The sequence below is a fragment of the Lynx rufus genome, unplaced genomic scaffold (genome assembly GCF_022079265.1).
Source record: "Lynx rufus isolate CCGP_SWC_20201006 ecotype Redwood Valley unplaced genomic scaffold, mLynRuf1.p SCAF_2, whole genome shotgun sequence".
Taxonomy (NCBI): Eukaryota; Metazoa; Chordata; class Mammalia; order Carnivora; family Felidae; genus Lynx; species Lynx rufus.
Window position 1 is genome coordinate 191,356,479 of NW_025814834.1, and position 14,011 is coordinate 191,370,489.

A 14,011-nucleotide genomic window follows, 5' to 3' on the forward strand; every position below is an offset into this window, starting at 1 on the left:
TCAAGCCAGTATTGCATCAAGAGAGCCCAGCTCCTTCTCAGAGGCCGAGGAGTCTCTCCTCCATGGCCTGCGAAGACTCAGGTCCCAAACCTGCCCCTGGCAGAACTCCAGGAGTCCGGATGATGGGATTTTTGTTTCAAGTAATTTAGTAAGTCACTAATCTTTCAACCCAGATGGCCAGTGTCCAACCCACGCTGCTAAAATCAACAGTGACAAGGGCTTTCAGCCAGAGCTCTGGTGTTTTACCGACAAACAGGGTCTCCAGTTGTCTGCTGGGTACTCTGGCACTTTCCAAAGGGGGTGTTGAGACCGGGGCACTGGGCGGGCTTAGAAGCTGATGAGGCCCTCTGCCAGGTAAGCATGCACAGGAACGGTGTAGCAGCAGCCCAGAGGCTGCTCTAAAAGATCGGGTAGGAGCAGAAATATTCCCAGGATAAATGGTGGGCTTGTTTCTTAGCCACAGAACAAGGCTTCTGTTGGTGATAGGACCCACAGCCAGTTGCCTTAGTTACTGGGCCTGTGTCATGCTGCTCACGAGGTCACCTTGAACCAAAGCTAGTGGATCTAGCTCCAGGTGGATGAGAAATGTGTCCTCTGCCCCTTCGCCTACCCTATGTGATAAGCACCTCAAACTCGACCTGTCCAAAACTGAAGTCATTCCCCTCCCCCAAACTGCTTCTTCAGCGTACCCTACCTCAGTGACTAGTTCTACCATCTACCAGGTGCCCAGGCCTGAAACCCACATCATCTTTAACTCCTGCCTTCACCTCCAGCGCTAATTCATTTCCAACCCTGTCGATCTCTCCTTTTCACTCATTCAGCAAATATTCATTCATTCCATAAACACCGTTGTCTCCCCAGTTAGAATGTAAGCTCTATGAAGGCAGTTTTTTTTGTTGTTGCTGTTCTCTTCACTGCTGTATTCTCAGCCTCCAACAATATACAGTATTTAACAGGAACTTTATATTAGCTAAATGAGTATTATTTGGGATAATATCCATAAGCTTCATTATGGCACACAAGCCCCTTGGGCCTGGCCCATCTTCCTCTTCAGGCTCATTTCTCACTCCTAACTTCTTGCAGTTCCTAAAATGTCCCAGTTCTCTTGTTTTTATACCTGCTGTTCCCTGGAATACCACCCCCACCCTTCTTCAGCTGATTCCTACTCCTATTTCAAAACTTGCTCAGGTCCTCTAGCAATCCTCTCCTCTCCAACTGCCAACTGCAAGCTTCATCCTGCTTACTGGGTGTGGGCAGTCCTGGTTTCACAGATTTTTAGAAAATATGTATCTCCCTATCTGTCTCTGGTCAAACTGGGAAATCCTCCTCCCTGGAACCCATCCTGGATAAGAAGACCCAGAGGCTTTCCTATCTGTGTTGTCTGAACAGGATGGTACCGTTCCACTACGGGCCGTACCTGCCTTCCCACCAAACTATATACAGCCTGCTACACAAGTTACTTGCTCACATCATTGTGGTCTTGAAATGTACGTTTTGAGATAGAAGTTCCTTGTAATTTTCTTTGTATAGCACCTAGCACAGAACTTAAAAACCCTCAAGTAGTACTCATTAAGCTTTCTGCTAATAATGATAAAACACTCAAAACAGTCAAAGCTACATAAAACATATGTGCAGAAGAATCCAAAGGATTGATGAAGACCAAATGGAAGAAGGCTTCCTCAGGGAGGGGAATGCTACCTACAGGATTAAGGATGATGGGGAGAACATAAAGGCCACAGGCAAGCTGGCACCATCACTGGAACTAACATTATTGAATTAATCCTAGGAATTCTGCTCCCATCCTCAACAGAGGGAAAATTTACTAGTAGCTCTCAGACTTCTGCAAAGGGCCAAGTTTGATACAAAGACAATATACACTTGGGGAGCCTGAGTGGCTCAGTTGGTTAAGCATCTGACTTCAGCTCAGGTCATGATCTCGTGTCGCGGTTTGTGGGTTTGAGCCCCACATCGGGCTCTGCGCTGAAGCTCGAGCCTGGAGCTTGCTTCAGATTCTGTATATCCCTCACTCTCTCTGCCCCTCTCCCGCTCACACACTCTCTCTCTCAGAAATAAACATTAAAAAATAAAAAAAATTAAAAAGACAGTACATACTCTACCTCAGCAGACTCTACCTTATTCAGAGATCAACACTGCCGAGGCCCTGCCATTTTACCTGAGGCCTTAATCTGCTTTATTCTGTCCCCTGTATATTAGGGGGAGAATTAGGGTACAGAGTGCCACCTCCTTCCTTAGCTGGCCTCTCTACTCTTGCCCCTGACAGGTCAGAATCCAGGGAACCCATCAGTACTAGCCAGCCATCCCTATGCCTCTGCCATCCATAAACTGGAGGTGACTAGGTCAAACAATCACATATCAAAAAGCTAGCTATTGCTGTCACAGGTAAGGGAGCCCAAAGAGGCAGCTGGAGCAGACCAGACAGACCGAAGACAACCTGAGCTGATGGAAGTGGAGCAGTGGTTCCGAAGGAAGCTTCTGAGGAAACCTCAAGAAGCGGTGGCCCTCCGGAGGGGAGCAGGAGGAAGGCACAGAGACGGCTGTGCGCATCAGGCACAGGGTGGCAGTGGCGTCGCTCAGCAGTAGGGCCGCTTCTTCCCACTCGTCACGACCAGCCCTCGGTCCCTCTGGGATAACAAACATACGTCTAGGTAACAAATGACACACAATTTTGTCAAATTAAGGACAAAGTCCATCAATCCGCATTGGCAATTTTTAATGTTTCACTTGTGCAGAACTGAAATTTGTATTCAAAGGCACAGAAGGAAGGAAAGGCAGTTATCACAGCGTGAATTCACAGATAAAGGGTGCTGGATAAAATCATCAGACTGCTCCTCTTTAGCCTTAGGAAAATAAATAATGCAGTACTAAACTAGCTTTATTTTTATTATATTTCCATGTAAAGGCAGTACCCAAATATCAGCTGAGTAAAAGACTTTCTGGCCAGATACCAAAGGTGCACAGCTGATCCGCTTTGGGATGAATGCCCAGAAAGGAAACATTACCAGAGGGTGCGAGCTCCAGGCACAAAGTAAGCTCTCATTCAGAAAATGGACAGAGATTCGAAGCAGTCAAACACACAGCTTTGAAAACTGGAAAAGTAATCTTTCATGACATTTGTTTTGAAAATAAAAATTAGCTGCACATCAAGAACTGTAATTTTCAAAAATGGAATCAGGCCTGATTAGTACTTATGACTTCCCGATAAAAATTACAAAAATAAAAACTGAAACTCTTCTGTTCTTGAAAGAGATATAAAACTATATTTTTTTCCTGAAATACCATAAGAGAACCATCAGTATTTCACCCTATGTCTCTTAAAATGTCCTTTTGTTCTTCTTTCCACATTCTGCCACTTTAAAAATAGCAAAACCTTTTCAATATGGCGATTGCTGCTAAGTGAAAGGATGTACTGTTTATTGAATCAGAGTATAAATGAGGAAAAAGCTGAAATGTTCTGAAAAATACTAGTTTACGCCGTAATGAGATCATATCCACCAGGTAGAAAGAAAGATAAAGACGGAGATTTTCCTAAAAACAAAAACAAAACCCAGTGATTTAAAACCTTCTAAACATAATTTCTAATTTCAAAGCACTATTTAGAAGCTCCTGATCGGTGTGATGCAAGAGAGGGAACAGAGACATTTGGTAGAACAGAACATATTTCTAATTGGTTTCATTTAAATCACATCAGCCTTACCAATTATTACCTTTCTTCCTTATGTAAAACACTGATTCACCAGGTTAGATCACAAGAACATGGAAGTAAAAACAAATCTCAACTCAGGTCCGAGCACAGTGATTTGGGACCACTGTCTCACTCCCTCACAGACAAAACTCTGGGTGGTGTTCCTCTTTTAAACACAGGCCCCCAAACACCTTATATGCAGGTTCCATATAAGTGTGTAAATAAAACAAGTTCTGTATTTTCTCAAATAATTTTAAAAGTTGATGGTAAAATTAGATGCTAGAGATAAAACCATGCTTTTAAAAACATTAAGCCTCAAAATTTCATCCAGTGTTTTAAGAAATGGATTATTAAAATCATTTTTGAAATGAGATATTAAATGTATTTAAATCTGGGTTTTTCTGTACTTAATAATTTTTCTTAAAAAAAAAAAAAAAAAAAAGGTTTAAAAACATCAAGAGCTGGAACATGCTGCCAGGACAGAAATAATCAGAAATGTCTTCAGTCGCAGACCCTGGGCACCTCAGTCTTGTTTTGAACTTTCCAAAGCTTGAAGCCTCTCCAGTAGTGGAGGGTGAGAATAATGCCACATTGAAAACAGCCAGTCCGAAACAGGGAATCCCAAGTTATCTTTGTTTAGTTTGATTAAAGCAGAATATAAGTCTTTAGCTTTTCCAAGTTTCTTGGCAAACGCATCGGCTTGAAACTCAAATCTGCGGCTTAGGACGGTTAGGCAGAAAGAAAGAACCTGAAAAAGTAAACAGAAGGGGTTTGACCACTGCCCGCCTCTGCGGCCACTGGCAGGCGCATGAGCAAGGCGTGCGGGCAAAGTCCAGCTCAGGATAAGAGAAACAACAGGTCCAAAGGAAGATCACTAGTATTTAGGGAACTAAGGTGGGGAATTGTTATAAATTGAGACTTTTCCCCCAAGCAAACAGACCAGAAACAGATATATACCCAAATCAATGTTCTTCTTACCAAAAAAATACTAATTTTTAAGCATCTGCCAGGTGCCAGCCACTGCTGTAGGCACTTTATGTATTCCCCAACAATCCTACATGGTCATTAGTCTTACTGTTGTTTCACAGATGAGGAAGGTCATGTTCAGAGAGGTGAAATAACTTGGTGGAAGTCACACAGCTAGAAGGTTGTGGCGCTGAGATTCTTGGTACCTCCATAGCCCACACACACCACCTTCCTCTGGGTCAGAGTTAAGTCGTGGTGATTTCTATTCAGACCTTTTCTTTCTCTATTAAAATATATTCTTGGAGTGCCTGGGTGGCTCAGTCAGTTGAGCGTCCAACTTTGGCTCAGGTCATGATCTCATGGCTCGTGAGTTCGAGCCCCACGTCAGGCTCTGTGCTGACAGTTCGGAGCCTGGAGCCTGTTTCGGATTCTGTGCCTCCCTCTCTCTCTGCCCCAACCCACTCACATTCTGTCTCTGTCTCTCACAAAAATAAATAAACATTAAAATAAATAAATAAATAAATAAATAAGTGTGTGTGTGTGTGTGTGTGTGTGTGTGTGTGTGTGTGTGTGTATTCATTCTTGGGAGGCACCTGGGTGGCTCAGTCAGTTAAAGTGTCCAACTTCAGCTCAGGTCATGATCTCACAGTTTGTGAGTTCGAGCCCCACGTCCAGCTCTGTGCTGACAGCTCAGAGCCTGGCGCCTGCTTCAGATTCTGTGTCTCCTTCTCTCTCTGCCCCTCCTCCACTCGTGCTCTGTCTGTCTCTCTCTCTCTCTCTGTCTCTCTCAAAAATTAAAAAATATATATATATATTCTTGGGGCACCTGGGTGGCTCAGTCAGCTAAGTGTCCAACTTCAGCTCAGGTCATGATCTCACAGTTTGCGAGTTTGAGCCCCACTATCGGGCTGCTCGCTGTCAGCACAGACCCCGCTTCAGATCCTCTCTCTCTCTGTCTCTCTCAAAAGTAAATAAACATTTTAAAAAACTTAAAAAAAATTTCTTGCTCACTAATTCCATCTAAGAGGCTATAGTCTACAAGCTCAAAACAGAATTTTCTAAAATGTTCTGAGCTATGACAACATTGCCAGAATAAATATCCAGTCTCTGAACGGACCATTACAAAGGGGACAAACTTCATTTGAAAATACACATTTCAGGGGCGCCTGGGTGGCTCAGTCGGTTGGGCGTCCGACTTCGGCTCAGGTCACGATCTCACTGTCCGTGGGTTCGAGCCCCGTGTCGGGCTCTGTGCTGACTGCTCAGAGCCTGGAGCCTGTTTCGGATTCTGTGTCTCCCTCTCTCTCTGACCCTCCCCCGTTCATGCTCTGTCTCTCTCTGTCTCAAAAATAAATAAATGTTAAAAAAAAAAATTAAAAAAAAAAGAAAATACACATTTCTGAGGGAAAAATAATTTATTTGTATATTGGAGTACTTCAGGTTGAATGACATGAGTTCTAGTTCTTACCTTAAAATACTTCAGCATTAAGACAATAAATAAGTTTTAAAAAGTCTCTCATTTGTACCTCTCACTGCTACTAGCAAATAGAGAGTTTCAAAATGAAGTCTGGGAGTTCCTAATCCCTTCTTAGACATATTCAAAACTAATATCTGAATTCTGCCTGAAATTTCTCTCCAAATCTTGAATAGACTTTTTGGGACAGAATCATTAAGTGGTCCTCGTCAAGCTATCGATGGATCAATTTTTCTCCTGATTGTAAGTGTCCCAAGCAAAGCATTCTTTACTAACCTGCACCTGCTGGCTCTGCTGTACACGGCCAAACTTTTCTTAATATTAAGGGCAATTTCCCCATCTTTCCCAGGAAAATAGCTCTTTCTTATCATGCCCTCTTTTTAAATTTTATTAAAAAAATTTTTTTAATGTTTATTTATCTTTGAGAGGAAGAGACAGAGCACAAGTGGGGGAGGGGGAGGGGCAGAGAGAGAGAGAGAGGGAGACACAGAATCTAAAGCAGGCTCCAGGCTGTGAGCTGTCAGCACAGAGCCCGATGTGGGGCTTGAACCCACGAACTGTGAGATCATGATCTGAGCCAAAGTCGGACGCTTAACGACTAAGCCACCCAGGCAGGCGCCCCATCCTATCATGCCCTCTTAAACGCTGACAATTAAACATAAGTCTTTTTGTTTAAATACCTAGTTCTTTTGAAACAAATCTCGTGGGCTCTTCAAGATTTTTTAAACAGTTGCTAATATCTCTGCGGATTAATCACATTTCAAATTACTCTAATATCCCACATTTATTTGGGTGGTTTTTGAAGTGAACTCAACCACTCAATATAAGAGAGCAAACAAGCAAAACAAAAATCTCTGAGCAGTCAAATTAGCTGCGGCAAAGAATAACCACTAACACCGTGCATGCCTGTACTTAGAATAGGACCCTTCAAATCAGTCAATCTAGTACCCGCGACCCAATGAGTCTGATGATCTGATTTTCTCGTCTAGTGTAGGTTAAGGATACCAACTAGAAAGGGATAATGACATACAAGAAAGTCACACTGACAGGATCATCAGCCTGACAGTGAGGGAAGAAACAAAAAAATTTGTTAAATAAATAGCACAACTGCTTCAAAAGCAGAGCAGCGGGAGTCACTCAGTATACATAGCTCAGTGTCCTTAAGGCACTCCTGGACTGTGAAGTTCTCTAGAGGTGCCTGGCTGGCTCAGTCAGTGGAGCATGGGACTCTTGATCTCGGAGTTGTTAGTTCAAGCCCCACACTGGGTGTGGAGATTACTTAAAATCTTAAAAAAAAAAAGTCTTCTTTCACCTCTTTAAGCAGTAACAAACTGCATAAAGGCATTTTATAAATATTCTCAGTTAAAATAAAAAAGAATTTAAAGGTAATAAATCTCAGTGTTCTGGAAAACTTTGTTAGTTTATGTGGACAATGCTATGCAAATATGATCTATTCCTATTTCTCTTCCAAACCTCCTCCCCCTTTTTTAATGGAGAAATAGGATTCATTTAGTTTATCTAAAAATCTTAACTCTACAACCTGTCTTAGAGAATTTTTGTCAATGGAGATCACTCAAGATCCCCAATATTATTTCCTGGCTTAATTTATCAAATATCATGACATGTTGCCATCATCAGATTTGTTAATATACAGTCTCAATCCATGCCGTATCACCTGTATGCAGTCTCCCTACTGGGCAATCCGAGCAGTGATTCTTAAGCCTCACTTAACATAACACCCCGCCCAGTTCTGACTTAGAGGGCCTGTGGTGGGTGGGACCCTAAGGCCATTCTGAAGGGGATGGGCGGAGGACGCGATCAGGGGAACACTGTCACACTGCCTCCCTTATCCAGCCATACAGGCACTCAACTATCACTGTTTCGTCCCCTCACACACAGAAGATTTTCAGCCAAACACTGGTGAATACGTCATCTAGGACTTAGCATTCTCCTAGTTAATCTCCACCTACCATGCCTCTGAGGTACGTTAGGATCTAAGTTTTCACCACCAAAGTCTAGTAGTCCTCCACTATTCCCCCATTAACAGCATGCAAGCATTTGTTCATTTGGGCTTGGGTTTTTCTTCTACTTTCTTCTGGCCAGTAAATCAAGGGACTAAAAGGTTTTGTTTCATCTACTTGTTAAAACTACAGTTTTGTTTATTTTGTTTATTTCTTTTCCTAAAGGTTCTAGATTTGAAATACAAGGGCATATGTAAGATAATTATAAAGATTATACATTACCTCATTGTAAGGTGAAAAAATAAATTGGAAGATGATCAATAATCCAATTAGAGTGGGTTGGCTGTTATAGAAACCAAATGCAGAAAAAAGCTCCTTTCGACCAATTAATACAGCAAACAAGAAGAAACACAGGAAGGAATTCATCTGGAAAGAAAGATACAAAATCTCTCTAAGTTATTACTAAGGTGATTTATTTCACTGTGGAATCAGAAGTACCAAAAAAACCTAGAATTAGACATCATGGCATGATTTTAACAATAGTGTTAGTGTAATCAGAGAAACAAGTTATTTAGGTAATTTTATAGTTTTATTCTAGAAGGAAAAATAAAATTTCCCCAAATGTATAAGCTGTAGAGTTTTTTAGAAGGACAGGCTTAAATGGAGGCTCTAATAACTGAGGGTTTGAAGTGGCCAACAGCAGGGGCGCCTGGGTGGCTCAGTCGGTTGGGCTTCCGACTTCAGCTCAGGTCATGATCTCGTGGTTCACGGTTTGAGCCCCACATCAGGCTCTGTGCTGACAGCTCGGAGCCTGGAGCCTGCTTCGGATTCAGTGTCTCCCTCTCTCCCTGCCCCTCCCCTGCTCACGCTCAGTCTCACCCTCCCCCCCCCCAAAAAATAAATAAAACCATTAAAAAAAATAATGATAATAATAAAGTGGCCAACAGCAATGAGATATTTTCTTTCTGTAAAAAGTTAAATGGCTAGAATGGATTCTGGCTTTGTTTGCATTAAATCATAATCAGATACAAGGCCTTCCACCTGACTTTGATGTGGAAGCTCCAAGAAACAAGCTTCCCTTGAATACTTTTTAGGACCACTGGAGCTGTACTGAGCAGTTAGGTCCAAGAGAAAAATGATGTGTCTTTAACAATAAATGAGAGAAAAAGAGTCAAAAGTCTGTACCAAAATATGAGTAAAGGGGTACTGGAGTAAGGTAGAGAACAAATACCATTCTTTCCCTTGGCAGGTCAGGATCTTGGGAGACCATAGGTACCATATTTGAGGGTGCTGCTCCAAACCATTTGCCAGAGAACTCAAACACTACCAGCCTAGAGTGGGGCTCAGCATAAGGTTCACCAGCCCCAGGATGAAGTGCAAGCAGCTCGCCAGTCAGCCCTTGTAACCCCGTGGATCCACATGACAAGCTCCTAGAATTATGAAGGTCCTAGAATTATGAGCTATGCATATCATTTTTGTCAAGTAACTACTGTCTTTCTGAAAAACAACTCTGGGTTTGCTACTGTGCCCTACTAGAGACTGATTCCTGACTGGGACGGGAGGACCCTGCAAACCGAGCTGCCTCTCCTACACTGGATGCTATGCTGGCTCACCTAGCCAGGAAACTGGAATGTCCTGAAGCGCCCCAACATCACGCCTAAGTGGCATATATGCGAGCGGGAATGAAGGATGTCATGAAGGCAGAAGTTAAAAGAGCAGGTAGCTCATACACCTAGTATGCCAACTCCTGACCCTCTGCCATCCCTCAGCCAACCCTGTTCATGGGGAGCTCCCTATAATCATTTGATTGAGGAGGAAAAATCCGAGCCCATTTTACAAATAACTTAATACAATTTGCTGGCACCAGCTGAAATGAACTGCTATGGCATTACAGAACCACTCAGGGCTGTTCCTGGCAAACAGTGGTGAAGGAAATACTCTCAGTGAAGGAAACTTTAGTAGTATACCTCATTGCCCACTCAGTCTGGAAGAAGAGAAGGCCTGAGCTGAGGATGAAATCATTGGCAGTGGGTAAATATTGGTTTGGCTGGATGATCAGGGCCTCGGAACAAACTCAAGGATGGCTAACAAGAAGATCTGGAAAAGAGGTATGTGGAAAAACTTCCAAAATTAGCCCAGAGTACGATGATATATTGGCCCAATGTGAATGTTCACCAAAGGAGTCCATGGTAAAGGAGGCTGTGGAGAAGGTGGAGAAGATACCTGCTCTGTGGATGTCAGTCAGCCTCTTTCCCTAGACACTCTAGGACTTGGTCAAAGGACTCTTGAACAAAGTGGTCAAGGTGCCAGAAATGGAGTCAGTGCATTGGTCAACAACCCAGACATTCCCCCACTGGCTTTTGATGAGTGCCCAATCTATTAGAAGGGGCAGTCAACCCCACCCACATCAGGTACGACACCTCAGGGACCAGCCGACCACCTCAGGGTAGCCTAATTCCATTGGACCCCTTTCTTCATGAAGGCGGCTGAGACTTTCCTCTTTAGACTGAATACTCTGAACTTGGATTTGGACTTATCTTCTTATCTACTGCCATGTATCCATACAACTAGCCTCAAGCCAAGGAACTCATTTTCTGCTGAAAGATGCAAGGCAACAGGAAGGGCCCATGGGGGCTTACAAATCCTCACACACACCGTCCTCCAGGACCAGCGGCCCTTTAGAAAGGTACAAAGACCTACTTTAGACTCAGTGAAGGCCACACCCGCTCCAAACCAGTCAACAAAGTATAGTGCTATTTCACCTGGATCCTGACAACTATGGTAACAGTTGGTTTAGAGAGGTGATTTAGGTCCCAGAGGAGGAATGTTATAGGAATAGTTATTTTCTTCTTTATCTTTACTACATTTTTCCAACTTCTTTTCAATAGATGTATAATGACTTTTTTTTTTAAATTTTTTTTTTTTTAATGTTTATTTTATTTTTGAGACAGAGAGAGACAGAGCATGAAGGGGGGAGGGGCAGAGAGAGAGGGAGACACAGAATCGGAAACAGGCTCCAGGCTCTGAGCCATCAGCCCAGAGCCTGACGCGGGGCTCGAACTCACGGACCGCGAGATCGTGACCTGAGCTGAAGTCGGCCGCTTAACCGACTGCGCCACCCAGGCGCCCCTATAATGACTTTTAAAGGAGAAAAAAGTTTACAAAAAAATCCAGCTTATCAAGCCTCACGCTTCTTGATCTTCATAGCTGAGTGACTGCAGGCAGTGATGGTGGTGGTAACGATCAACACTGACACAGTCCTAACCACATTCCACGTACTACTCCACAGTCTTTACATGTATTAACTCAGTGAATTCTTACATCAATCCTAGGAAGTATTATCATTCAATAAGGGATGGAGGCAGAGAGAGGTTAAGGAACTTGCCTGAGGGCACAGGGATGAAGTCAAGGAGCCGTGATATGAAGTCAGGTATCCTGGCTACAGAGTCCGTCTTAACCTCTCTACTAGACCACCTCTCCTGCCTGCCATACTTCTCCTCTGACTACCTTGCCATAAAAAGGGAACTGTCACTCCCAACTTACCTGGCTGATAATGATATTTTTGACTGTGTGTCCCAACTTCCAGTGTCCCAGTTCATGGCCCAGTACAGCAAGCACTTCCTCATTTTTACATCCTTGTTTCTTATTCTAAATCAAAGAACACGTTGCAAATAAATTATTAACAACCTTCACAAAGTTTGTACCTTTTAACCCAGTAAGAGCCCTTCTTAGATTCTCACTTAAAAAAAAAAACAATCAGACTTTTGTGCAAAATTGTTCATTCATTTAACAAAACATTCTCTGAATCACTCCGTGGTAGACATTGGGTTAACCACTGGAGAGAGAATCATGAACAAGATAGACATTCCCTGACTTCATGAGACTTATAGTCTAACTTGGATTTGAAAACAAAAACAAAAACAAAAAACAAATGTTAAAAATATAAATCTTGAGGGTGGGTGATGGGTATTGAGGAGGGCACCTTTTGGGATGAGCATTGGGTGTTGTATGGAAACCATTTTGACAATAAATTTCATATATTTAAAAAAAACAAAACAAACAAACAAAAAATATAAATCTTTATCAGTAGGACATTTAAATAAATCATGACAAATTTATATGACAGCTATATTATAAACCCATTAGAAATGTTTCAAAAATTATGTTCTGACATGGGAAAACAGTTTACTAGGTGAAGAAAGCATGATACAAAGCTAAAAATAGTGATCCCAATGATGAAAAAATGTGAATGTGCACATAAAAATGAACAACACAGAAACAAATGATGTACATCAAATATCAACAGTAGTTTTTTCTATGTGATAGAAATTATAGTGATGTGTAACTAGCTTATATCTTTCCTATTTTCCAAATTATCCACAAATAAGCACATATCACTTATGATCACAAATACACCATGAATTGCCATTTAAAAAATCAAAACTTCCAAGTCAAGGTAGCAGAAAGAACAAAATCCCCCATAAAACTACGACCAAGAGATTTTTAAGATATTAAACCCACAAGGAAGGGGAAAACAGGAGAGGTGACAACAGCAACATTTTGGAAGCAGGAAAGCAGATGGACAAGTGATATGGACTTAGCAGACTAAAGAAAGCTGACTCACAAGCCAGCAGTGCAGCAAGCAGAAGCAGCCTGATTTATCCCACACAGTCTTCACAGGGCTTGGGAACTAACAGCACTAGGTACTTCTGGAACTGGGGGAAGGGGGAAGGCAGCTAAAATAAGAATTGAGTGAGAGTGGTTTCAGCAGTAGTTAAAGCTATAGATTCCTTCTCCAACTCTATACAAAAAAGCAACTGACCCTGTCCCTGGAAGGAGCCTAAACATTCATTCTCTCTGGGTAAAACAAGAGGACCTTTCAACTAGCAAGTGGGCCTAGTGGAGGGCCAGGGCACACGAGCATGGTCTGCGTACACAGACTATGCGTCTGTGTTAGGTTAGCTATTGTAAGGGTATGCTGAACACTGAGGACTCTCCCCCCACCAAGCCCTCTCCCCACACTGGGCTCCCAGAACACTACCCCCCAGGCAGAGGATCAGATGAGTACTCCCTGGGAACTCTGACCACTCTACCAGGAAACACCTGAGGATACTAACACCCAGGTGTTCTCCAGCAAGAAGCCCACCCAGGTCACCCTACAGTGAAGCTCAAAGTGGACAAGCCTTAGCTACAGGCTCAGAGATTCCAATCAAGTTTTTAGCCCCCACTCTCTTACTAAGGAGTAGACAACCAAGAATTACCAGATATATGAAGGAAGCTGTTAAGATAGAACACTAGAACCTGAAAAAAAAGCAGTATGGATGACATAGAAATTATATAAGGAAAATATCTGAATTTTTTTCCCTTCAACACATATGAAGACCGGGCTGGGAAAGATTAAAAAAAAATAACTACAAAAATTGCTAACATTTATTAAACAGTGACTACATACATAGGCCCTCTGTGCTAAATACTTAATTATCTCATTTATACATCAAAATCACCATGACAAAAGTATTCTTACCATACCACTTTATAGATGAGAAAATTTAGGCACAGAGAAGTTAACTAATTTTCCTCTAACCACAAAGCCAAAGTCTAGAATTTGAAGCCAAGTGGTCTGATGCCAGAGACCTGTACTTTCAACTTTTACAAACTATGAATGTAAAAGTATTCAATATTCATCAATCAAATAAGATAAATAACTTTAGTTGACACATATGTAATCATTTGCGTATTATTACAATATTACAAAATTAAACATAAATGGCAGGTGGTCATATGGATGATGATATATAATGTTTACTAAGCCAAATAAAATTCTGTTCATAAATTTCCCAGATTCAATGTAAACAGTGCCAAGACACAATGAACAATTTAATCTTATACACACTCACACATGTACAC

The 14,011-nt window shown here is 42.1% G+C and overlaps 1 protein-coding gene across 1 annotated transcript in view; it reads right to left on the reverse strand.

The window, feature by feature from the left end:
• Window positions 1-2,694: 2,694 nt before the first annotated feature.
• ZMPSTE24 (zinc metallopeptidase STE24) overlaps window positions 2,695-14,011 on the reverse strand; it is a 41,893-nt gene continuing 30,576 nt past the window's right edge. The window contains exons 8-10 of the mRNA XM_047084334.1: window positions 11,648-11,752; window positions 8,387-8,530; window positions 2,695-4,451 (exon numbers count right to left, since the gene is read on the reverse strand). Of these exons, the coding sequence (XP_046940290.1) occupies window positions 4,227-4,451; window positions 8,387-8,530; window positions 11,648-11,752 (474 nt within the window). The 3' untranslated portion in view covers window positions 2,695-4,226. The remainder of the gene's footprint in view (window positions 4,452-8,386; window positions 8,531-11,647; window positions 11,753-14,011) is intronic.